This window comes from Delphinus delphis, chromosome 3 (genome assembly GCF_949987515.2).
Source record: "Delphinus delphis chromosome 3, mDelDel1.2, whole genome shotgun sequence".
In the NCBI taxonomy this organism is placed as follows: Eukaryota; Metazoa; Chordata; class Mammalia; order Artiodactyla; family Delphinidae; genus Delphinus; species Delphinus delphis.
In genome coordinates this window covers 16,186,627-16,213,210 of record NC_082685.1, presented here as the reverse complement: position 1 = coordinate 16,213,210, position 26,584 = coordinate 16,186,627, and the positions used below count along the sequence as shown (strand labels likewise).

The 26,584-nt window shown below is 37.9% G+C and overlaps 1 protein-coding gene across 4 annotated transcripts in view; it reads right to left on the bottom strand.

The window, feature by feature from the left end:
• Positions 1-10,599: 10,599 nt before the first annotated feature.
• The window catches only part of NLRP3 (NLR family pyrin domain containing 3), a 53,182-nt gene continuing 37,197 nt past the window's right edge, over positions 10,600-26,584 (bottom strand). For all 4 annotated transcript variants that reach the window (XM_060006724.1, XM_060006726.1, XM_060006725.1 and 1 more), the window contains 3 exons: positions 14,133-14,303; positions 13,458-13,628; positions 10,600-10,942 (listed from right to left, as the gene is read on the bottom strand). In XM_060006724.1, coding sequence (XP_059862707.1) covers positions 10,843-10,942; positions 13,458-13,628; positions 14,133-14,303 — 442 coding nt within the window. In that variant the 3' untranslated portion in view covers positions 10,600-10,842. The remainder of the gene's footprint in view (positions 10,943-13,457; positions 13,629-14,132; positions 14,304-26,584) is intronic.

Here is a 26,584-nt window from a genome sequence, read left to right as displayed (position 1 = left end):
CAGAGAGGCCACAACAGTGAGAGGCCTGCGTACCGCAAAAACAAACAAACAAACAAAAAACCAAACACATGGAGGCTAAACAATACACTATTAATAACGAAGTGATCACTGAAGAAATCGAAGAGGAAATAAAAAAATACCTAGAAACAAATGACAATGGAGACACGATGACCCAAAACCTATGGGATGCAGCAAAAGCAGTTCTAAGAGGGAAGTTTATAGCAACACAATCCTACCTTAAGAAACAGGAAACATCTCGAATAAACAACCTAACCTTGCACCTAAAGCAATTAGAGAAAGAAGAACAAAAAAACCCCAAGGTTAGCAGAAGGAAAGAAATCATAAAGACCAGATCAGAAATAAATGAAAAAGAAATGAAGGAAATGATAGCAAAGATCAATAAAACTAAAAGCTGGTTCTTTGAAAAGATAAACAAAATTGATAAACCATTAGCCAGCCTCATCTAGAAAAAAAGGGAGAAGACTCAAATCAATAGAATTAGAAATGAAAAAAGAGAAGTAACAACTGACACTGCAGAAATCCAAAAGATCATGAGAGATTACTACAAGCAACTTTATGCCAATAAAATGGACAACCTGGAAGAAATGGACAAATTCTTAGAAATGCACAACCTGCAAAGACTGAATCAGGAAGAAATGGAAAATATGAACAGACCAATCACAAGCACTGAAGTTGAAACTGTAATTAAAAATCTTCCAGCAAACAAAAGCCCAGGACCAGATGGCTTCACAGGTGAATTCTATCAAACAGTTAGAGAAGAGCTAACACCTATCTTTCTCAAACTCTTCCAAAATATAGCAGAGGGAGGAACTCTCCCAAACTCATTCTACAAGGCCACCATCACCCTGATACCAAAACCAGACAAGGACGTCACAAAGAAAGAAAACTACAGGCCAATATCACTGATGAACATAGATGCAAAAATCCTCAACAAAATACTAGCAAACAGAATCTAACAGCACATTAAAAGGATCATACACCATGATCAAGTGGGGTTTATTCCAGGAATGCCAGAATTCTTCAATATATGCAAATCAATCAATGTGATACACCATATTAACAAATTGAAGGAGAAAAGCCATATGGTCATCTCAATAGATGCAGAGAAAGCGTTCGACAAAATTCAACACCCATTTATGATAAAACCCTGCAGAAAGTAGGCATAGAGGGAAATTTCCTCAATATAATAAAGGTCATATATGACAAACCCACAGCCAACATACTCCTCAATCGTGAAAAACTGAAAGTATTTCCACTAAGATCAGGAACAAGACAAGGTTGCCCACTCTCACCACTCTTAATCAACATAGTTTTGGAAGTTTTAGCCACAGCAATCAGAGAAGAAAAGGAAATAAATGGAATCCAAATCGGAAAAGAAGAAGTAAAGCTGTCACTGTTTGCAGATGACATGATCCTATACATAGAGAATCCTAAAGATGCTACCAGAAAACTACTAGAGCTAATCAATGAATTTGGTAAAGTGGCAGGATACAAAATTAATGCACAGAAATCTCTGGCATTCCTATACACTAATGATGAAAAATCTGAATGTGAAATCAAGAAAACACTCCCATTTACCATTGCAACAAAAAGAAGAAAATATCTAGGAATAAACCTACCTAAGGAGACAAAAGACCTGTATGCAGAAAATTATAAGACACTGATGAAAGAAATTAAAGATGATACAAATAGATGGAGAGATATACCATGTTCTTGGATTGGAAGAATCAACATTGTGAAAATGACTCTACTACCCAAAGCAATCTACAGATTCAGTGCAATCCCTATCAAATTACCACTGGCATTTTTCACAGAACTAGAACAAAAAATTTCACAATTTGTATGGAAACGCAAAAGACCCTGAATAGCCAAAGCAATCTTGAGAACGAAAAACAGAGCTGGAGGAATCAGGCTACCTGACTTCAGACTATACTACAAAGCTACAGTAATCAAGACAGTATGGTACTGGCACAGAAACAGAAATCAAGATCAATGGAACAGGATAGAAAGCCCAGAGATAAACCCACGCACTTATGGTCACCTTATCTTTGATAAAGGTGGCAGGAATGTACAGTGGAGAAAGGACAGCCTCTTCAATAAATGGTGCTGGGAAAACTGGACAGGTACATGTAAAAGTATGGGATTAGATCACTCCTTAACACCATACACAAAAATAAGCTCAAAATGGATTATAGACCTAAATGTAAGGCCAGAAACTATCAAACTCTTAGAGGAAAACATAGGCAGAACACTCTATGACGTAAATCACAGCAAGATCCTTTTTGACCCACCTCCTAGAGAAATGGAAATAAAAACAAAAATAAACAAATGGGACCTAATGAAACTTCAAAGCTTTTGCACAGCAAAGGAAACCATAAACAAGACCAAAAGACAACCCTCAGAATGGGAGAAAATAGTTACAAATGAAGCAATTGACAAAGGATTAATCTCCAAAATTTACAAGCAGCTCATGCAGCTCAATAGCAAAAAAACAAACAACCCAATCCAAAAATGGGCAGAAGACCTAAATAGACATTTCTCCAAAGAAGATACACAGATTGCCAACAAACACATGCAAGAATGCTCAACATCATTAATCATTAGAGAAATGCAAATCAAAACTACAATGAGATATCATCTCACACCAGTCAGAATGGCCATCATCAAAAAATCTAGAAACAATAAATGCTGGAGAGGGTGTGGAGAAAAGGGAACACTCTTGCACTGCTGGTGGGAATGTGAATTGGTTCAGCCACTATGGAGAACAGTATGGAGGTTCCTTAAAAAACTACAAATAGAACTACCATATGACCCAGCAATCCCACTACTGGGCATATACCCTGAGAACACCATAATTCAAAAAGAGTCATGTACCACAATGTCCATTGCAGCTCTATTTACAATAGCCAGGACATGGAAGCAACCTAAGTGTCCATCAGCAGATGAATGGATAAAGAAGATGTGGCACTTATATGTGATGGAATATTAGCCATAAAAAGAAACGAAATTGAGCTATTTGTAATGAGGTGGATGGACCTAGAGTCTGTCATACAGAGTGAAGTAAGTCAGAAAGAGAAAGATAAATACTGTATGCTAACACATATATATGGAATTTAAGAAAAAAGAAATGTCATGAAGAACCTAGGGGTAAGACAGGAATAAAGACACAGACCTACTAGAGAATGCACTTGAGGATATGGGGAGGGAGAAGGGTAAGCTGTGACAAAGTGAGAGAGTGGCATGGACATATATACACTACCAAACGTAAAACAGATAGCTAGTGGGAAGCAGCCACATAGCACAGGGAGATCAGCTCGGTGCTTTGTGACTACTTAGTGGGGTGGGATATGGAGGGTGGGACGGAAGGAGATGCAAGAGGGAAGAGATAATGGGAACATATGTATATGTATAACTGATTCACTTTGTTATAAAGCAGAAAGTAACACACCATTGTAAAGTAATTATACTCCAATAAAGATGTAAAAAAAAAAAAAGATGTAGGAGAAAGAGAAAGGAAGGATCAGAATTATTATTATTTGAAGGTGATATCTACATAGAAAAAGCAAGCAGATTCATTAGACAAACCACTAGAATATTCAATCTAATTGTTTTGCTATAGATAAATATTTATTTATATACAGCAATTTCACAATCCAACAATTACATTATAAAATGCAATAGAAATGCAACCCCATTTGTAAAGGCCACAAAGATATTAGAGTATATAGGAATAAAGTTAATTTTTAAAACTGAGGGAGATACATATTGAAAAAATAACTAAACATTACTGAAAGATAGAAAAGGAGAATAATGGGGTAGATATACAATGTTTACAGATGGCATGACATATCACAAAACTGTGATTCTTTCCCAAATTAAACTTAAGTTCAACAGAAATGCATGCATGCTTTCATGCAAGGGGTGTGTGTGTGTGTGTGTGTGTGTGTGTGTGTGTGTGTGTGTTGTGTAGTTTAAGCTACAGGATCAAGAATGTGACTGACAACTGTTTGCTAAAGGGATTAGGCATGTGACTCATGGATCCAATCAACTATCTCAGTAGAAACCAGGAATAAAGTTGTCATTGTCCAGGAAAGATGTATAAAGGTCCCTCTTGTTTGATGATTTGGACTCCTATGAATTTCATAGGAAACCAACAAGATCTTTGTGAATGTTCTATCAGCAGAAATACTGACAGGTTGGACTAAAGGAGACAGAAACAGGATAAAATAAAGAAGACTGTCAGATTTCTAGGATTCCAGAGGCAAGAAATGGGCCAACAGAGCTATCTGTCTAGGAATACATGTTATCCTACAAGAAAATGGAAGACTGATCATATTGGTGGTTCAGAGTTTGACAAGCTGCCATTGCCACCAGGGTCCAGAGAGCACAGGCCCAGGGGGTGAGGTAATCTACTTTTCTGTGACCAGGAGGGCAGTACATAATCAGAGCAGGTTATTCTCAAGACTTAAAATCTAATGGAATTTGTTCTGTCAGGTTTCATACTTGCTTGGGACAAGTGATTATTTGTTTCCATCTGATTTTTCTCCTTTTGAATGGGAATGTCTATCCTATGCCTGTCCCACCATTATATTTTGGAAGTACATAACCTGATGTTCAGTTTCACATGTTCACAGCTGGACAGGAATTTTGCCTCAAGATGAATTATTCCTCAAGTCTCACCCATACCTGATTTAGATGATGTATTTCTTTTGTCCGTACCGCACAGCTTGCAGGATCTTAGTTTCCCAACAAGGGATTGAACACAGGCCTTTGACAGTGAAAGCCCAGAGTCCTAACCTCTGGACTGCCAGGGAATTCTAGATGATAATCAGATGAGCTTGGATAGTGGAATGGGTGAAGACCTTTAGGGAGGTTGGGATACAGTGAATGTATTTTACATGTGAAAAGAACATGAATTTGGAGAGCCAGAGAGAGCACGCTTATGAGTTTGTGTCCGCCAAAATTTATATATTGAAGGCCTATCTCCCAGTACCCCAGAATGTGACCTTATTTGGAAATAGCATTATTGCAGTTGTAATTAGTTAAGATGAGGACATACGAGAGTAGGGTGGGCCTCCTCCATTTCTACAAATATTCCTATAAAGTTTCATCACTGGAAAAGCTCCACTGGCTGCTAGCGACACATCAGTTCTGAGCGTGAGTGTTACCATTTGAACCTGACTAAACATTTTGCTATTACAAATTGTATTAGTTTACTAGTACTGCCATAACAAAGTGTCACAAACTGCGTGGTCTAAATAATAGAAATGCACTATCTCACAGTTCTGGAGGTTAGACATCTGAGACCGGGATGTCAGCCAGGTTGATTCCTTCTGAGAGCTATGAGGAAGAATCTGCTCCATGTCTCTGTCTCTGTCTCTGTCTCTGTCTCTGTCTCTCAGGTGGTTTGCTGAAAATCCTTGGCATTCCTCGGTTTGTAGAGTTCTGTCTTCATCTGCACATGATGTTTTCCCTGTGTTTATGTCTGTGTCCAAATTTTACCCTTTTACAAGGATACCAGACATATTGAATTAGGGCCCATCCTACTCCAGCATGTTCCCACCTTAACTAATTACATCTATAAAGATCCTCTTTCCAAATAGAGTCACATTCTGAGTTACTGAAGGTTGGGGTTTCAACATATGAATTGAAACAGGTTGTGGGTCGAGGGAACACAATGTAACTGCAAACTAAAGAATGTCACTCGCCACTGGTTCTACAAGAATTAAGTCATTAGCCACTGTAGTGGCTGACCTTCAATACAACTTGAAAGAAATTCAGGGCAGAGATCAGGAATGAGGCACTCTGGGAAAACTGGCAGAACAAGCCTTCAGATAGTTAGTTATTTTCAGGAGAAAATTTTATGAACCCAAATTCTTGCATCTTCCCAGACTTAGAAAAACACTAAAACCACTAAGATATTTGTTCTCGGCAACTAGCAACAATCTTCTACTGAGATGTGTGATTGATTACAAGTACCCTTTAGCAAAATCATATTTATGTGGGCCTCCCCCGTTACCTCTTCAGAACAGTTTCTCAGAGCGATCTTAGAGGCTCTCTCCCAGGCTATAGACCTCAGTAAGACACTGAATAAATTACACTCACAGTTGTTGCGTTGTGCATTTTCATTCAAGTCGACATAATCCATAATAGAAGGAAAGCAAACACAAGGGAGGTGTAATAAGCTGGCCCCTACAGTAAGTTACAGGGTCTCAGTCCTAGCAAGGCCTTCTGAAAAGCATGTAGAATGTATCACTGAAAGGAAGAGGAAACCTTCATAGTGGTCTCCACCCCTGTTGCTCAAGGGCATTAGCTTTGCTGTATTGGAAGGCTGGGCAGCATGGGGTTGTTCAGCAAATGTCCCATGGAGTATCAGAGAAGCCTCATGGCTGAAAGGCAAAGAAAGATAGGTGATACCTCTGACTTGACATACTATCATATTGCCTCTGTGTGCAGCCGGTGAGCACAACAATGGCTGGAGTGAAATGTGAACCAGAACTGGGCACAAGAGGTTTCAAGCTGGAGCTAATATTTTATCTTTACGACAATGCTCAAAAGTTTTACATTTTATAGTTTATCAACCTTTCCTTTATACTTTGTGTATTTTATATTTATTTCAAGAAGCACATTACCTAAACTTACACGTTTTGCTCTATTTTCTTCTAAAGTGTTTATACTTTTTTCCCTGAAGAAAACAATGTGCTTTTATTGTGACTGCATTCTGTGAATTTAATGATCTGTGTCAATGTGCTTATGTCATGTAATGCACTTTCCTGTCATTCTGTTTCTCCCCCAGCTTCATTGAGTTATAACTGACAAAAATTAGATAGATAGATAGGTAGAAAACAATGTGATGTTTTGGTATAAGTATACACTGTGAAACAATCATCTCAATCAAGCTAATTAACATATCTATTGTCTCACATAGCTGCACTTTTCCTTTTGTGTGTGTGTGTGTGGTGAGAAGACTTAAGATCTACCCACTTAGCAAACTTCAATTATACAATACAGTATTGTTAACTATAGTCACATTGCTGTACATGTAGCTTTACTTTTAAAATGTGTCTTCTGGGTTCGAGCCCTGGTCTGGGAAGATCCCACATGCCGCGGAGCAACTAAGCCCGTGAGCCACAACTACTAAGCCTGTGCGTCTGGAGCCTGTGCTCTGCAACAGGAGAGGCCGTGACAGTGAGAGGCCCGCGCACCGTGATGAAGAGTGGCCCCCGGTCGCCACAACAGGAGAAAGCCCTCGCACAGAAACGAAGACCCAACACAGCCAAAAATAAATAAATAAATAAAAGTAAAACTTTTAAAAAAAATGTGTCTTCATTACTTTTGGAATTTATTTGTATGATATAAGGCAGAAATACAATGTTACCATGTGCATGGCTGTTTGTCCCAGCCAGGTTGACTAGTTCTTCCTTTCCTCAACATTTTCAATATCACAAATTACATTTCCATGCATGCCTATGCCTGTGCATGAACTCTATCCTGCCCATACTACATCAATCAGTTTTATAGCTTTTTAATATCTAGTGTGGCAAGTTTCCTACGTTGTCAAATTTTTTCTGGATATTTTTTGATCCCTATTTTTCTTATACATTTAAGAAATTATCTTACTCAGTTCTGTGAAAATCCCTGTCAATATATTAATGACAATTGCATTGATTTTTAGTTTGAGGGGAGGAATAGATAGCATTGTCATGCCTTTGAAATTTCCCATCCGTGAATATGACATATATCTCCATCTCTCCATTCATTCAGGTCCTCTTTTGTATGGTTTTTTACAACTTTTAATTTTTAAGAGATTCACTCCAGGTAAATATTGACTGAAAGAAAAACACACAAGTTAAATTTTATTCAGGGTCTTACTGAAGACTATAGCCCAGGAGACAGCCTCTCAGATAGTTCTCAGGAACTGCTCCAAAGAAGTAGGGGAAGAAGCCAATATATATGTGATTTTTTTTTTTTTTTTTTTTTTTTTTGGCTAGGGAATGCATGTAGTCAAGTATACATCTTGGTAAAAGATTACTGCTAGTCATAAAGAACAGATATCTCAAGTTAATGATTAACATGCTTTTCTATCTATGAGAAGATGAAAGAAACTGGGTTTATTAAAACTCTTCCTGAGCTACATCTAACTATCTAAGGAACCTGTTTGTCCAAAGCACAGAGCATCCTGTTGTCATCTTTAATTTCCTCTGTCTGAAACACAGAGTGCACTGTTGGTCAGTGACTGTAGTGGGTAAATCTTTGTAGACTTGGATGGTGAGAAAAATGCTCTTTGCTCTTCTTTTGTTTGCATACTTAATAACTCTTATTGCTACGATTAATGGAATTTTAAAAAATAAATTTATTCATTTATTTTTGGCTACATTGGGTCTTCGTTGCTGTTCATGGGCTTTCTCTAGCTGTGACGAGCAGGGGCTACTCTTCATTGCAGTGTGTGAGCTTCTCATTGTGGTGGCTTCTCTTGTTGCAGAGCACAGGCTCTAGGTGCACGGGCTTCAGTAGTTGTGGTGCACGGGCTTAGCTGCTCCGCAGCATGTGGGATCTTCCCAGACGAGAGCTTGAAACCATGTCCCCTGCATTAGTGGGTGGATTCTTAACCACTGCACCAGCAAGGAAGTCCCTTGATTAATAGGATTTTATTATATTTTAAATTGCAAGTGCTTAGAAATACTGCTGTTTTGATTATTTAAACCTTTTATTTGGAAATATGTCATATGTACATAAAAGATGCAAGACTAAGAACAGTCTAAAGAATAATTTCATAACCCTCCCACCCCAAGATTTACCCATTGTCAACACTGACATTGACATTCTTGAAGAATATAGTCCCCTCCCCCTTTTAATAGAACTTCCTCATTTGGAGTTTGTCTGGTGTTTGCTGATGATTAAATTCCAGGTTCTCAAACAGAAACACACAGTAGTGATATTGGTTCCATCTCAAGTCATCTCACCTGAAAGCAGACATCCACCTGCCCTCACTGATATTTTTTATTTGATGGTCAGGTACTGTCCAATTTCTGCCCTTTATATAGTTACTATTTTTCTTTTGCAACTGATTAGCCAGCTGTAAAAAGATAATTTCAGACTACACAAGAATACTGCTTATCATTTAAATTTCCTATTAGGTTTTACCACCCATTGCTGCTTCATGTCTCACCCAATTTTAATTGTGATGGTTGCAACGAATGATTTCTTTCCAACTGCACGTGTTGATGTTTGTATATTGATTTTCTGTCCATCAACTTTACTTATTTTTTAGTTCTACTAGTGTGGAAAACCTCATGGAATTTTCCAAATTAATAGTTATATTGTGGGGTATTTATCTATTAAGATATTCCTCTTGACCACTGAAAGGTATACTCTTAATCCAGTTTTGAGATCTTAATGAACAGAAATTTTTCTTCTGTTTTTCCAGCTTAGCTGTGTTTTTCTCATTATGTTTTATCCTGCACGTCAAGGTGTTTGTGGCAGAGAGGCAGTCTGCAATATCTCACTTCACTAAGATGCAAAAAAGCAAATATAGAGATCAGAGTTACTCAAAAGTGCTAGTCCTAGACTAGAAAAAGAATTTGCACCAGAATATAAATCACATACTGCTTCCCTTACTGAAAAAGTCTTATCATGAAAAAAGTCAGCTCATCTAAAAAGCATACTTAGTAATTCGATTGATTTACATTCTTGCAAAATCTCCTTACATCAACCATAGAAAACCAAAGAAAACCATAGGCTATACTTTGACAAGCAGAGGTCTAGATGACTCATTTGAAAAAGGAAGTGGTATTTCCATCCTGAAAAATTCCATGTGGTTTAAGAGTTGCTCCATGTGTGGAGAAGCAATCATTCAATATATATTAATGATTTAATGCTATGTGAAGTGTGGTAGATGAAATGCTCCTGGAATGTGATAAATCCAAGATAAGTTCTTATAACTGAAGGCAAAATGCATTTTCTACGTAATACTTCTATTTATGAATATAGGCTCCCTCTACTCTAAAACTTTCTTTTGCATGATTTCAACCTCCTGTCCTACCAGAGCTGAAATTTCAACCATCAGAGTTAGGATAAGACATTTTTTTTTCCTTATTCATTACAATTGAATCGTTTGGCAAAGAGATTTTTTAATACATGAAGAAATTTAATTTATCTTTAGTAGTTTAGATAAATAAGTAAAAAGATTTCTAGGCACCCTCTCTTAAAATTAAGGAAAGGAAACAAATTAACTCAATAAATACAATAAAGTTTTTCTATTTTCCAAATTTTCAACCAGCTACAATACAATAAAATGAATTATTTTATTAGAAAATATAACTGTTCAAAGATTAAAAATAAATAAGTTGCCGCCACAAAATTGCAACATAATATACAGTTAACTCATTCTGTTCCGGTCAGTTAAGAGAAAGATGGCAGGAGGAATGATACAGTCAAAAGTAACCAAAAAGGGGGCGGGGCAAGATATGAGGGAAAGGAGAGCTAGAGCAAAAAGAGAAAAAGAAAGAAAAAGTGCTTTATTGAATGAGTTAGTTACATGAGGTCACCAAGAGGAACACATCCTCTGACTGAGGCACTATGGTGAGACCTGTGTTGTTTGATGACTTTATTGCCCTGGTGTCTTCAACCCAGAGGTAAAGGAGATGCTCACATCCTCTAGGCAAAGGCACCATTAGCAAGCTTCCACTCTTCCTCACTGGACCAGAAGAATCACAGTGTGGTGGTCTTAACCCTGCTGGAGGAGTATTCACTACCACTTATCCACACCTAGATGGCAGGGGAGGCAAAGAACCTTGGCGTCTGGCAGCCCTGCTTCCACCACTACCGAGCAGGCTCAAAGACAATGGTCAACTCAGGCTTTTCTTCTTGAAGTGTTTCTAACGCACGTTTTGTATCATAATTGAAATACATTCCACACAACCTGTAAAAGTAAATAGAGAAGCTTTGGATTGTACTCTTCAAATAAACACTTTCAGTTTTTGGCTTTAAAAATCTCATCTCCTCACTTAGCCTCACACGTCTAAGCTTTCCAATGCTGCACTTCATGCCTAATGTGGTTTCTGTGATATTCAATATTTTTAACCTTCGAGTTAAAAGCCCTATGTTAAAGCCCTAACCCTCAATGTGATGGTATTTGGATATGAGGTTTTTGGGAGGTAATGAGGGTTAGATGAGGTCATGGGGGTGGGTCCTCATGATGGGATTAGTGCCCTTATAATAAGAGATACCACAGCACACACTCTCTGTCTATCTCTGTCTATCTCTCTCTCTCTCTCTCTCTCTCTGTGTGTGTGTGTACACAGGAGGACACAACAAGCCCAGAAGAGAGCTCTCATCAGAAACCAAATCAGCCAGCACCATGATCCTGGGTGTTCCAGCTGCCAGAACTGTGAGAAATAAATGTCTATGATTTGTTTAAGGCACCTAGTCTATGCTATTTTGTTATGGCAACCTGAGCTCACAAGACAGGTTGACTGCATTCATGGATTCCCCTGTCTATTTTGAGCCTGTCTCTTATCTCCAGAGTGTCCTTCAGGGCTAGGTCAATTAGCCCACATACAGCAATGTCCCCAGCTTCATCCTGACCAATAATTCCTTTTGTTCCTATTTCTCTTAGCTCTAGAAATGGCTTTTCTTGCAAGAAACATGCTCCACTCTGTCCACACAAGGATACAACGCTGATCTGAACTACTGTTTATTCAAACCTGTATTCCAATTGGTTCTCAGCCTTGAGGCCATGGACAAGGACACAAATTTCTGGGCTAACAGAATTTATAAACTAGGGGTAAGATATAGATAATAAATAAACAAGAAAATGATATAGCATGTATTATGATGGTCAACGCTATGGAGGAAAATAAGCAGAGAAGAGGAAAGGCATGCTGGGCTGTTATTTTCAGTAGGATGGGTACAGTCAGACTCACAGAGAAAACCCTGAGCAGAGAATTTAATGATGCACAGGAATAAGGCATGTGGATATCAAAGGGGGGAAGTTCCAGGCAGAGGGAACTGCAAGTGCATAGTTTCGGAGGTGACAGTGTTTTTCGAAATAGCAACGAAACCAGTGTGCGTGGAGCAGAAGGAACTAGCGTTAGAAGATGACTTTGCAAAAACAGCAGGAGCCAGATCACATGGGGCCTTAGACACTGCCATGAGTTTGTGGCTCTTACTTTGTGATAGAAGCATGTTGGTCGGAGTGATATGCTCTGATGTTTTAGCTACACCCTCCATCTGCAATGGTAGATGCAGAGTAGCCTGACAGAATGCTACCAGGACGGTCCAGACAAGAGGTGACAATGGTTTGAACTAGGGTAGGAGCCATGAAGCTGGCAAAAGTGGTCAATGAGTGGGCATGCTGTGAAAGCAGAGTTAACAGGACATGCCAGTGGATTGAATATGTGCATAAGGAAAAAGATGTGTCAAAGCTGACACCAGGATTGTTTTGACCTGAACAATTCAGACTGAGTTACCATTGACTGAGAGAGGGAAGAAGCAGATTTTAGACAGAAGGGAACAGCACAGGTTTGGATTTGGACATGTGAAATTTGGGAGGCTTATTAGACATCCAAGTAGAAAGGTGAGACAAGCATTTGAACATGGAATTCATGGAGATATGAACTGGGGGGAGGGGAACAGCACATATATGATAAAACCAGAAGACTAGACTATGATGTAAACAAGGGAGAAAGTGTAAAGGAGAAAACTTAACCCAGTGATTGAGTCCTGGGGATTCAGTATGTAAAGGTCAGAATGATGAAGGGATGCCAGAGGAGACTGAGCAGAAACAGCCAATGTAGTAGGAGAAAATCCAGAGGAAAGTGTGTTGACCCTAAAACCAAGTGAAAGAAATGTCTTTAGTGGAGACTGTGATCGTCAGAGCTGACAGAACTTATGAAACTAATTAGGAAGCTTTTACTAGCAAGGTAATGTGTACCTCAGTGGTATCATTGATGATGGAAAGGAGCCAACGGTCCCAACACCCTGAAGACAGGCCAAAGTTTATGGAATTTCTAATCTTGATGTTTCTGGAGCACTTTCTATTTAGAAATTCTCCGAAACAAGACCAACAACACCCCTACTATGCAAGGACCTTTGCAATAAGGATGACCCATGGACAGGTCTAGTTCTACAAAGTATGATACCTTGCACAGAAATACAATTCCCTTTGGCTATTTTTCATTGGGACTTGTGTTTCTTTCAGGAATATGGATGAAAGGTCTTTTCACACCCAGATGAACCTTGATTATTCTAAATGTCTGGATGAAATTGAATACATAGTTCATGACTCAATTATTGTATACATATATAAATCTGCAACTGGCCCAGGCCCAACCTCACCCAGAGTGCAAATGAAACCAACTTGGATTTTGCAAACTGGCCAACTTTTCCTTAGCAATAGGAGCCCTGCCACACAAATCTCTACAGAGCACACTTACTTCAGGCATTTCAGGAGGCAGCCCTGCTGTTTCAGCACTTCACAGAGTAGCATGACCCCCAGATCACCCAGGTCATTGTTGCCTAGGCTCAACTTTCGCAGGCTCTGGTTAGAAGTCAGAAGTGTGGAAAGACCCCAGCAGCAGTGTGATGTGAGGCTGCAGTTGTCTAATCTGCAAGAAAGAAGGTGACTTCAAGAAAATGTCCCCTTAAATTATCCTCCGCAGGTCTTCCAGGTCTTAGCCTGCAATATTTCAAATGCAGGAAAGGCTCAGGATTAACAAGCTTGGAACTGTCTTATGTGCCAAGGGTTATCATACTCTCCTCTTCAGATGAGAATATTTTTTCCAGTCTACTGGATTTTGTAGTTCAAATGATTAACAGCAGTTTATGAAATGATTTTTCCCAAATTCTGTGTCTCCCCCCAGATTTTCCTAAAACACTAGTGCCATACCACCCCCACTCTTTTGTGGTAGAGGGATTTATGGTGAAAGGAACTTCAGTATTTACCTTTACACCATCTAAAAGTACAGGTCCTCCTAGTCCCATAATCCTGTAAGAAGCCAAGCCCTAGGAAGACTCTCAGCTATAGATGATCTCATCAACATTCCCCTCAACTATCTCCTTCCCTGTAGCCACCATGCATTCCCATTACTGTAATAAGCTCAGAGACTTACTCCAACACCTGAAGCTTGCAGTGGGCATGTAAGAGTCCCTTACAGAGTAGCTTGACCCCCACGTCTCCAAGAGCATTGCCCCGTAGGTAAAGGTGTGTGAGATTCTTGTTTGTGCTGAGCACCGAGCACAGAGCTACACAACCACCTGACGTAATGCCAGAATTCACCAACCTGTAGAAGGAACAGGGAGAAGAATCCTCAGTGCCCAGACTTCCTTGAACATTGCACAGCTGTCTCAACACAGGAACTTCATTTTATCTGAAAAGCTTCATGCTTCAAGTTAAAGGCCAGCATCTTGGATATAATCTGAGGAGAGCAAGACTCTCTATCTCTTGCCCCATAAGAGAGACAAATGATTTCTTAGCAGATGCTTTCCTGGGATCAGCAGGAGAGACAGAGCAAAAGCAATTCCCTCCACATTCCTCCTTCTTACACGTATTCCCTCTGACCATACATGTTCCTCACTACCACTTCTTCCAGAAAGACATCCCAGATTGTCTCTTACTAATAATTCTCATTATTATTATATTAACACTGCAGAGGCCTACCTTATTTGATTCTTATACCAACCAAGCAAGGTGGCAGTGCAGCTGTAACTATTGAATATTTTCTACAGATTAGAAAGCTGAAGCTCATCAAATCATGTGTTGCTTTTAAGGTCAAAGAGAGAGTATTTGGTAGAGAGGGGACCCAGACTTACACCTTCTAGAGCCATCCCCTGCTCTATTGGCCCTTCTGTCCATTGCATACTAACTTCTGCCTTTTAAATGGCCTCTCAGAGTACAAAGCCCTAGGTTTGCATTATTTGCAGTGGAACTAAGATTTTTGATGTACTACTCTTGGGTCAAGTTGAGAATATACTATCACCTAACAAGAGCATAAGGGCTCTGAAATGGAGAGCTGTGTCACTCCTGCCTAGAAGCTCAGAGAGTAATATACAGTATACAGAAAGTCACATGTGCTAAGCCTTCAACAAAGCTTTGATTTAAGAATATCTCATGTGGTCACATTTCCTTCTGAACAATGACATGTTTTTAAGTTCCAAGGTGCCTTAGAATCAGAAAAAATAGAAATACAGAAAGAAGTGGTTCAGACAGCATAGCATGAACAGATGACCAAAAGGAAACAGAAATAATTATCCATCCGCTAGTCTCCATCTTCCCAGTCGAGAATGAATCAAAACAAAAAAGACTGAGTAAGCAAGACAAAGAGGGAAACGAAGTCCAAGAGGGATGAACAAAAACAACTGAGTGGGTTATAGTAAGTTTTCTTTCTAGCTAAGGAGAATGTTATCAGAGGATCTTCAGTGAACATGCAGAAGGGATTTTCAGGATTTCTGGCTGTCATAGACTGAATGTTTGTAGTCCCCCCTCCTCCAAATTTCATATGTTGAAATCTTAACTCTCAATGTGATGGTATGATTGGGTTGGCCACAAAGTTCATTTGGGTTCTTCTGTAACATCTTATGGAAAAATCCGAAAGAACTTTTTGGCCAATCCAATGGAATGTGGGGGCTTTAAGACGTGATTAGATCTTGAGGGTAGAATCCTCATGATGGGATTAGTGCCCTTTTAAAAGAGACCCCAGTGAGCTGCCTCCCCACTATCACCATGTGAGAACACAGTAAGAGTGGCTGTATGCAAGCCAAGAATAGAGTCCTCACCAGGAACCAGGTGATCTACAGGCACCTTGGTCTTGGATTTCCAGCCACCAGAACTGTGAGAAATAAATGTTTGTTGTTTGAGCCACCTAGTCTATGGTATTTTTGTTACTGCAGCCCAAACAGACTAAGACACTGGCAAAGATGAAGACCATTCCAGAAGACTAGAGATGGTCCTCAAAAAGGAAAAGAAAGAATATTTTGAAAGTTACAGAATAGTAAGATTTACTACTATTTCCAGAAAGGGCTAAAAAGTATTAGGAACAGCTGTTTGAGGAGAAGTGAAGTGGCAGCAATTACAAGTAGATAGGGTGGTTTTGTTAAGAATAAGTCACATCAGGATTATCAAAATGTTGGTAACCACTGAGACTGAGTGATGGGTATATAGAGTACATAATGAAATGTTTAGAAAATCAAACAACCAATCCCTACCAACCAAACCACTAGATTAGAAGAATGTAACCAACATCATATATCTTGGTTTCACCCAATCCATTCGACTCAGATCTACATTTACTGAACATAGATGTCTTTCCATGTACTATCTTGTTACTGATTTTTTTTTAATTTACTAATGATATGTCTTATGTCACAAAAATGTCTCACAAAGAAAATTGAGGAAGAAGATTTAACATTTATTGAGTATCTACTAACTGCTTGGCTGTGTGATGATGACTTTAAATAGGATTACTTCATTGAATTATTACAAAACCAAGATGCACGTGTTGTTTTTATATCTATTTCTAAATAGAAAAACTGAGGCTCAGAGAAATCAGTTGAAGAATAAGAAGGAGTTTTCTAGATGGTCAGTAGGAATGGGAGAGTAAGGGTAACCCTCAGGCAAAAGGAAAATGGTATACAAGGGTGAGGAAGGGTGAAAGAGTGGGCCAGGTTCTTAGAACTAAAACTTCAGTATGACTCAAAAGAGTGAAAGGTGTGGTAGGCAAGAGGGAAGAAGCAGCAATCTAGGGCTGATCAGGGATAGCCTTGTGTGCCAAGCTAAGATATACCAAATTTACCCTGATTTCAAAGAAGAACGTTTGAAGGTTTTTTGAGCGAAAACCCAGTATTATCAAATTTGCATTTCAGAAAATTCTCTCTGTTGTTATGTAAAAGGAAGATGAGAGGCAGAGGAAATTGAAAGTAAACACAAGATTAGAATTAGCCTCTGTTTACTTGTCGGCTCTCTGGAAAGTCCCACTATTCAACAAGGCAGAATAGAGAGGACAAGAAAAAGGAGAGGGGTGGGAAAAAAGTTACAAGAAATAAAGAATTTTGCAAATGCTTAGTGTGTGATGCTTGTGTAATATTGTGGAAGGGGCAGGGGCAATATGCAGCCAGAGAGAAAGACCTAAAGTTCAAGAAAAGAAATGTTGGCTATACCTAACAAAATATAAAATGCCTCAAAGTTTTGCCTCATTAATTCCACTTGTAGGTATCTGTCTGAAAACAAATACACACACGTAAAGTTGTATATATAAATATGCTTGCTGCAGAGTTATTTGTAATAGTGAAAAAGTAGAAACTCATCCAAAGGTTCATTATTCAATGAGCAGCTAAATATATTACCATAATGTATAGTATAGAGCATTACGCCAAAATCTGTAGATCTGTATATACCAGCATGGCCATGTGTCCACAATAAATGAAAAAAGTAAATCATGGAAAAATGGTCTCATAATGATTCCAGTTTGGATAGACAGAGTGTTTGGGGTTGAATCATGTCCTCCAACATTTCATATGTTGAAGTCTTATCCCCCAGTACTTCAGAATATGACCTTATTTAGAAGTAGGGTCATCGAAGATGTAATTAGTTAAAATGAGGTCATTAAGGTAAGCCCTAACCCAATATGACTGATATTCTTATAAAAGGGAGATATTTAAACTCAAAGATAGACACACACCAACACAGTGAGAACACCATGTGCAGATGAAGGCTAAGACTGAGGTGATACATCTACAAGCCAAGGAGTGTCAAAGATTGCCGGTAAACCACCAGAATCGGGAAGAGAAGTATGGAACATATTCTTCCTCACAGCTGTCAGAGGAACAAATCCTGCCGACACCTTGATCTTGGACTTTTAGCCTCCATTACTAAGACAAAATAAATTTTGTTTGGAACATTTTAACAATAGCAGAACATTCTTCTCAAGTGCACATGAAACATTTTCTAGGATAGATCATATGTTAAGCCACAAAACAAGTCTTAGCAAATTCAAGAAGATTGAAATTATACCAAGTATCTTCTCAGACCACAATGGTATGAAACTAGAAATCAATAACAGGAGGATAATTGAAAAACTCAAAAATACATGAAAATTAAACAATGCTCTTCTGAACAACCAATGGGTCAAAGAAAAATTATAGGGGCAATAAAATATCTTGAGTCAAAAAAAAATTAAAAACAACATACCAAAACTTATAGGATGCAGGAAAATCATTTCTAATGGGAAAGTTTCTAGCCATAAATGCATACATCAAGAAAATTGAAAGATCTTAATTAAACAACTAACTCTACACCTCAAGGAACTAGAAAAAGAGGAATAAACAAAGCCCAAAGTTAACAAAAGGAAGGAAATAAAAGATTACAGCAGGGCTTCCCTGGTGGTGCAGTGGTTGAGAGTCCACCTGCCGATGCAGGGGACATGGGTTTGTGCCCCAGTCTGGGAAGATCCCACATGCCATGGAGCAGCTGGGCCTGTGAGCCATGGCCACTGAGCCCATGCGTCTGGAGCCTGTGCTCCGCAATGGGAGAGGCGACAACAGTGAGGGGTCCACATACCACAAAAAAAAAAAAAAAAAAAGACTACAGCAGAAATAAGTAAAATAAAAAGTAGAAAAATAATAGAAAAAAATAACAAACTAAGAATTGGACCTTTGAAAAGATAAAATTTACAAACCTTTAGCTAGAAACCTCCCCCCCCCAAAAAAAAGGAGAGAGAGAAAGAAAACACAAATCAATAAAATTATAACCCAAAGAGGAGACATTAAAACTGATATCACAAAAATACAAAAGATCATAAGAACTGCTATAAAAAACTATAACAAACTGGACAACCTAGAAGAAATGGAAAAATTCTTAGAAACATACAAGCTACCAAGACTGAATCAGGAAGAAAAATAAAATCTAACCGGATTAATTACTAGTAAGGAGATTGAATCAGAAATAAAAAAAAAAACTCTGAGCAAAAAAAAGGTCCAGGACCAGATGGCTTCACTACTGAATTTTATTAAACATTTAAAGAAGAATTAACACCAATTCTCCACAGACTTTTCCAAACCTCAAAAAGGAGGGAGCACTCCCTAACTCATTTTATGAGGCCAGCATTACCTTGATATCAGATAAGACACTATAAGAAAAGAAAACCAGAGACCAATTTCCTTGATGAATATAGATGTAAAAATTCTCAACAAAATACTAGTAAACTGAATTCAGCAGCACGTTATAAGAATCATGCAGGACTTCCCTGGTGGTCCAGTGGTTAAGAATCTGCCTGCCAATGCAGGGGACACGGATTCGAGCCCTGGTCCAGGAAGATCTCACATGCCGCGGGGCAACTAAGCCCGTGCACCACGACTACTGAGCCTGTGCTCTAAAGCCTGCGAGCTGCAACTACTGAGACCATGTGCCACAACTACTGAAGCCTGTGTGCCTAGAGCCTGTGCTCTGCAATAAGAGAAGCTACTACAATGAGAAGCCCATGCACTGCAATGAAGAGTAACCCCTGCTCACTGCAACTAGAGAAAGCCCATGCGCAGCAATGAACACCCAGCACAGCCAAAAAAAAAAAAAAAAAAAGAATCATGCAATATGATCAAGTGGAATTTATCTCTGGGATGTAAGGATAGTTCAACATATGCAAATCCATCAATGTGATACATCACATTAATAAAATGAAATAAAAAATCACATGACCACCTCAGTAGATGCAGAAAAAGCATTTGACAAAATTCAACATCTGTTCATGATAAAAACCCTTAACAAATTAGGTATAGAAGGAACATACCCCATCATAATAAAGGCCATATATTACAAGCCCACAATTAACATCATACTCAACAGTGAAATTTTGAAAGATTTTCTCTATAATCAGAAACATGATAAAAGTGCCCACCTTCCCCACTCCTATTCAACATAGTACTGAAATTCCTAGCAAGAGCAATCAGGCCAGAAAAAGAAATAAATGTATCAGAATTGGAAAGGAAGAAGTAAAATTGACTCTACAGATGACATGATTTTTATATAGAAAATCCTAAAGACTCAACCAAAAAACTGTTAGATCTAATCAATGAATTCAGTAAAGTTGCAGGATACAAAATCAACATACAAATGTCAGTAACATTTCATGTAGCGCTGGTGGTATAGTGGTGAGCATAGCTGCCTTCCAAAAGCCAGTAGCATTTCTATACACTAATAACATTATATAAAAAAGAAATAAAGAAAACTATCCCATTTACAGTAGCATCAAAAACAATAAAATACTTAGGAATAAACTTAATGAAAGAGGTGAAAGATCTCTACACTGAAAACTATAAGACATGGGTGAAAGACATTTAAGAAGACACAAACAAATGGAAAGATATCCCTTGTTCATGTATTGGAAGAATTAATATCATCGAAATGTCCATACTACTTGAAGACATCTACCGATTCAACGCAATCCTTATCAAGACTTCACTGGAATTTTTCACAGAAGTAGAAAAAACACTTCTAAAATTTATATGGGTGTGAATAAACAAATAAACATTTTCAAAATTATAAAAAAAAAATTTATATGGAACCATAAAAGACCCAGAATAGCCAAAGTAATCCTGAAAGAGAAGAACAAAGCTAGAGGCATCATATCTCCTAATTTCAAAGTATATTGTAAAGCTATGGTAATCAAAACAGTATCATAGTTGCATAAAAACAGACAATAGACCAATGGAACAGGATCCAGAGACCAGAAATAATTCCATGAATACGCCATCAACATATATTTGATGAGGAGCCAAGAATACTCAATGGAGAAGACAATCTCTTCCATAAATGGTGCTCGGGAAATTAGATATTCACATGAAAAAGAACGAAACTAGACCCCTTTCATACATCACTCACAAAAATCAACTCGAATAGGATTAAAGACTTAAAGATAAGACCTGAAACCATAAAATTCCTGGAAGAAAATATAGAAAACAAAGCTCATTGACATGTGTCTTAGTAATGATATTTTTTTAATATAACTCCTAAAATATTAGCTGCAAAATTAAAAATAAACAAATGGGACTACATAAAACTAAAGCTTCTGCATAGCAAAAGAAATAATCAACAAAATGAAAAGGCAACCTACAGAATGGGAGAAAATATTTGCAAATCATGTATCTGATAACAGGTTAATATACAAAATGTAAAGAACTCATATAACTCAATAACAAAAAAGCAAATAATCCAATTTTAAAATGAGCAAAGGGCCTGAATAGATATTTTCCAAAGAAGATATTCGAATAGCCAACGGGTACATGAAAAGATGCTCAACAGGACTACTCACCATGGAAATGTAAATTAAAACCACAATGAGATACTACCTCATGTCTGTTAAAATGGCCATCATCAAAAAGAAAAGTAATAACTATAGATAACACTGCTGTATTGTATATTTGAAAGTTGTTAAGACAGTAATACTAAAACAGTTTTTGTAACTATATGAAGTGATGGATATTAACAGTGGTAATCATTTTGCAATACATGTATGTCAAGTCATTATGCTATACACCTTAAACTTATACAGTGCTGTACTTCAATTATATGTCAATAAAGTTGAAAGAAAAAAAGTAAAAATAAATGTTGCTTAAGCCACTCCTTTTGTGGTACTTTATTACAGTAGCCCTAGAAAACCAATACACAGAGTGTATTAAGATGGATGGCTAGATGGACAGATAAATGGATGGATGATTGTTCGTGTATAACAAAATGTCTGGAAGTTTGCTCATCAGCCTGCTGTAAATGGTTCTCTCGGGAAGTGAGCTGAAAAGGAGCTTTCAATTCTTACTTCATGTATTTGTATTATTTAACATTTTCACACTAAGCATGTATTACTTTTGTAACTAAAAAACTCACAAGCAGGACTTTCAGTTTCCAGGCCAGCATGTAGAAAGCTTAGAAGTTGCCATTCTGTCCTAACAACAGGTAAAAGCTGAACAAGCTGACGAATCAACAATACTTCTTAAATCCACGAGAAGTATGGCCACAGCACAATTTGCTGCCCCCAAAATTGGGGAGACACAGAGGAAAATACAAATACAAAGAATCATAACTTCCTGAAACCCGTGAGCTTAAACCTCGGAGGGAATCAGTGCCCAGGGAGGAAAACCTGAATTGTAATTGACAAATAAATAAAGGCTAGTTTTGGACAAGTCTGAACAATAAAAACACCAGAGGACCCCGTCATAAGGGGACCTGCATACTTTTGTGAGTTTTACCTTCAGGAGCTCAACCAAGTTCTCACATTAAATATCAGGGGAAAATCCCTCTGTGCTTCCAGTATGGGGAGGAGTAAAGGGACCATTTTAAAATACAAGCATATGTCAGAGATATTGTCAGTTCGGTTCCAGACTACTGTAATGAAACAAATATTGCAACCAAATTAGTCACACGAATTTTTTGGTTTCCCAGTGCATATAAAAGTTATGTTTACACTGTACTGTAGTCTATTAAGTATGCAATAGCAATATGTCTAAAGAAAACAATATGCATACTTTAATTAAAAAATACTTTATTGCTAAAAAAATGCTAACCATCGTCTGAGCCTTCAGTGAAGCATAATCTTTGCTAGTGGAAGGTCTTGACTCAGTGTTGATGTCTGCTGACTGATCAGAATGGTGGTTGCTGAGGTTTAGGGTGGCTGCGGCAATGTCTTGAAATAAGACAACAGTGAACAACAAGGTCCTACTGTAGAGCACAGGGAACTATATTCAACATTCTGTGATAAACCATAATGGAAACGAACATGAAAAAGAACGTATACATATGTATAACTGAGTCACTCTGCTGTACAGTAGAAACTAACACAACATTGTAAATCAACTACACTTCAATAATTTTTTTTTAAAGACAATCATGAAGTTTACCATATTGATTGACTCTTCACTTGAACACTTAGAAGAATTGTAGGGTTATTAATTGGCCTAATTTCAATATTGTTGTGTCTCAGGGAATAGGGAGGCCCACTGAGAGGAAGAGAGATGACACAGGAACAGCCAATCTGTGGAGCAGTCAGAACACACACAACATTTATCAGTTAAGTTCACTGACTTATATGGGTGTGGTCTGTGGTGCCCCTAAAACAGTTACAGTGGAACCATCAAAAATTGCTGATCATATGGATCACCATAACAAATATAATAATAATCAAAAAGTATGAAATACGGCGAAAATTACCAAAATGTGACACAGAGACACAAAGTGAAGAAATGCTATTGGAAAATGGTGTGAATAGACTTGCTCAACACAGGGTTGCCACAAACCTTCAATTTGTAAAAATTGCAATGTCTGTGAAGCACAATAAAACAAAGATCAATAAATTAACGTATGCCTATATACCAGAAAACTCTGTTCTTTTCAACAATACTTGTCTTCAAGAGAAAATAGTTGCCCAAAGCCTAACCTGCTGGGATATTATTAGTCTAACTGATCTTAGGGAAGGGAAATACTCAGCTTCAGCCTACTCTAGGCATCCTGTTCTGCTAAGAAGGGGGGGAAAAACTGAGAAGCAGTTGAAAAGCACTGAGAATTAACAGTCCAGAGGTATAAATTCACTAAAAGACTGAAACCTAATCATAGGATTATAGAATGCTTCAACTCTTCCCACACTTCATTACCACATTACTAAAGTTCTATTTAGCGTAGTTCCCGCTACACAGTACATCATGTCCAGGATTCAAGAAGAAGTTACAAAACAGTTTAAAAGGCAAAAAATAAAGGTTGAAGAAATAGAGGAAACATCAGAACCAGAGTCAGATATGGCAGGAATGTGAAATTATCAGACCAGGCATTTAAAAAAATTATAACTAATACCCTAAGAGCTCTAACGGATTAAGTAAATAGCATGGAAGAACAGACAGGCAAAGTAAGCAGAGAGAGGACCAGTCTCTCCCAACAGGAAACCTGCACAAGCCTCTTAGACAGCCTCCTCCACCAGAGGACAGACAGCAGAAGCAAGAAGAACTACAATCCTGCAGCCTGTGGAACAAAAACCACATTCACAGAAAGATAGACAAGATGAAAAGGCAGAAGGCTATATACTAGATAAAGGAACAGGATGAAACCCAAGGAAAACAACTAAATGAAGTGGACACAGACAACCTTCCAGAAAAATAATTCAGAATAATGAGAGTGAAGATGATCCAGGACCTTGGAAAAACAATGGAGGCAAAGATTGAGAAGATGCAAGAAATGTTTAACAGAGACCTAGAAGAATTAAAGAACAAACAAACAGAGATGAACAATACAATAACTGAAATGAAAATTACACTAGAAGGAATCAATAGCAGAATAACTGAGGCAGAAGAATGGATAAGTGACCTGGAAGACAGAAGGGTGGAATTCACTGCTGCAGAACAGAATAAAGAAAAAAGAATGAAAAGAAATGAAGACAGCCTAAGAGACCTCTGGGACAACATTAAATGTAACAACATTTGCATTATAGGGGTCCCAGAAGGAGAAGAGAGAGAAAGGACCCGAGAACATATTTGGAGAGATTACAGTCGAAAACTTCCCTAACATGGGAAAGGAGATAGCCACCCAAGTCCAGGAAGGTCAGTGAGTCCCATACAGGATAAACCCAAGGAGAAACACACTGAGACACATACTAATCAAATTGGCAAAAATTAAAGGCAAAGAAAAATTATTGAAAGCAGCAAGGGAAAAATGACAAATAGCATACAAGGGAACTCCCATAAGGTTAACAGCTGATTTCTCAGCAGAAACTCTACAAGCCAGAAGGGAGTGGCATGATATATGTAAAGTGATGAAAGGCAAGAACCTACAACCAAGATTACTCTACCTGGCAAGGATCTCATTCAGATTCGATGGAGAAATTGAAAGCTTTACAGACAAGAAAAAGCTAAGAGGATCCAGCACCACCAAACCAGCTCTACAACAAATGCTAAAGGAACTTCTTTAAGTGGGAAACACAAGAGAAGAAAAGGACCTACAAAAACAAACCCAAAACAATTAAGAAAATGGTCATAGGAACATACATATCAATTACCTTAAATGTGAACGGATTAAATGCTCCAACCAAAAGATACAGGCTTGCTGAATGGATACAAAAACAAGACCCATACATATGCTGTCTAAAAGAGACCCACTTCAGACCTAACGACACATACAGACTGAAAGTGAGGGGATGGAAAAAGATATTCCATGCAAATTGAAATCAAAAGAAAGCTGGAGTAGCTATACTCATATCAGGCAAAATAGACTTTAAAATAAAGAATGTTACAAGAGACAAGGAAGGACACTACATAATGATCAAGGGATCAATCCAAGAAGAAGATATAACAATTACAAATATATATGCACCCAACATAGGAGCACATCAATACATAAGGCAACTGCTAACAGGTATAAAAGAGGAAATCAACAGTAACATAATAAGAGTGGGGGACTTTAACACCTCACTTACACCAATGAACAGATCATCCAAAATGAAAATAAATAAGGAAACAGAAGCTTTAAATGACACAATAGACCAGGTAGAATTAATTGATATTTAGAGGACATTCCATCCAAAAACAGCAGATTACACTTTCACCTCAAGTACGCACGGAACATTCTCCAGGATAGATCACATCTTGGGTCACAAATCAAGCCTCAGTAAATTTAAGAAAACTGAAATCATACCAAGCATCTTTTCTGACCACAACGCTATGAGATTAGAAATGAACTACAGGAAAAAAAATGTAAAAACACAAACACATGGAGGCTAAACAATACATTACTAAATGACCAAAAGATCACTGAAGAAATCAAAGAGGAAATCAAAAAATACCTAGAGACAAATGACAATGAAAACATGATGATCCAAAACCTATGGGATGCAGCAAAAGCCTTTCTAAGAGAAAAGTTTATAGCTATACAAGCGTACATCAAGAAACAAGAAAAATGGCAAATAAACAATCTAACCTTACACCTAAAGGAACTAGAGAAAGAAGAACAAACAAAACCCAAAGTTAGCAGAAGGAAAGAAATCATAAAGATCAGAGCAGAAATAAATGAAATAGAAACAAAGAAAAAAATAGCAATGATCAATAAAACTAAAAGCTGGTTCTTTGAGGAGGTAAACAAAATTGATAAACCATTAGCAAGATTCATCAAGAAAAAGAGGGAGAGGATTCAAATCAATAAAATTAGAAATGAAAAAGGAGAAGTTACAACAGACACCACAGAAATACGAAGCATCCTAAGAGACTACTACAAGCAACTCTATGCCAATAAAATGGACAACCTGGGAAAAATGTACAAATTCTTAGAAACGTATAACCTTCCAAGACTGAAACAGGAAGAAATAGAAAATATGAACAGACCAATCACAAGTAATGAAATTGAAACTGTGATTAAAAATCTTCCAACAAACAAAAGTCCAGGACCAGATGGCTTCACAGGTGAATTCTATGAAACATTTAGAGAAGAGCTAACACCCATCCTTCTCAAACTCTTCCAAAAATTTGCAGAGGAAGGAACAGTCCCAAATTCATTCTCTGAGGCCACCATCACCCTGATACCAAAACCAGACAAAGATACTACAAAAAA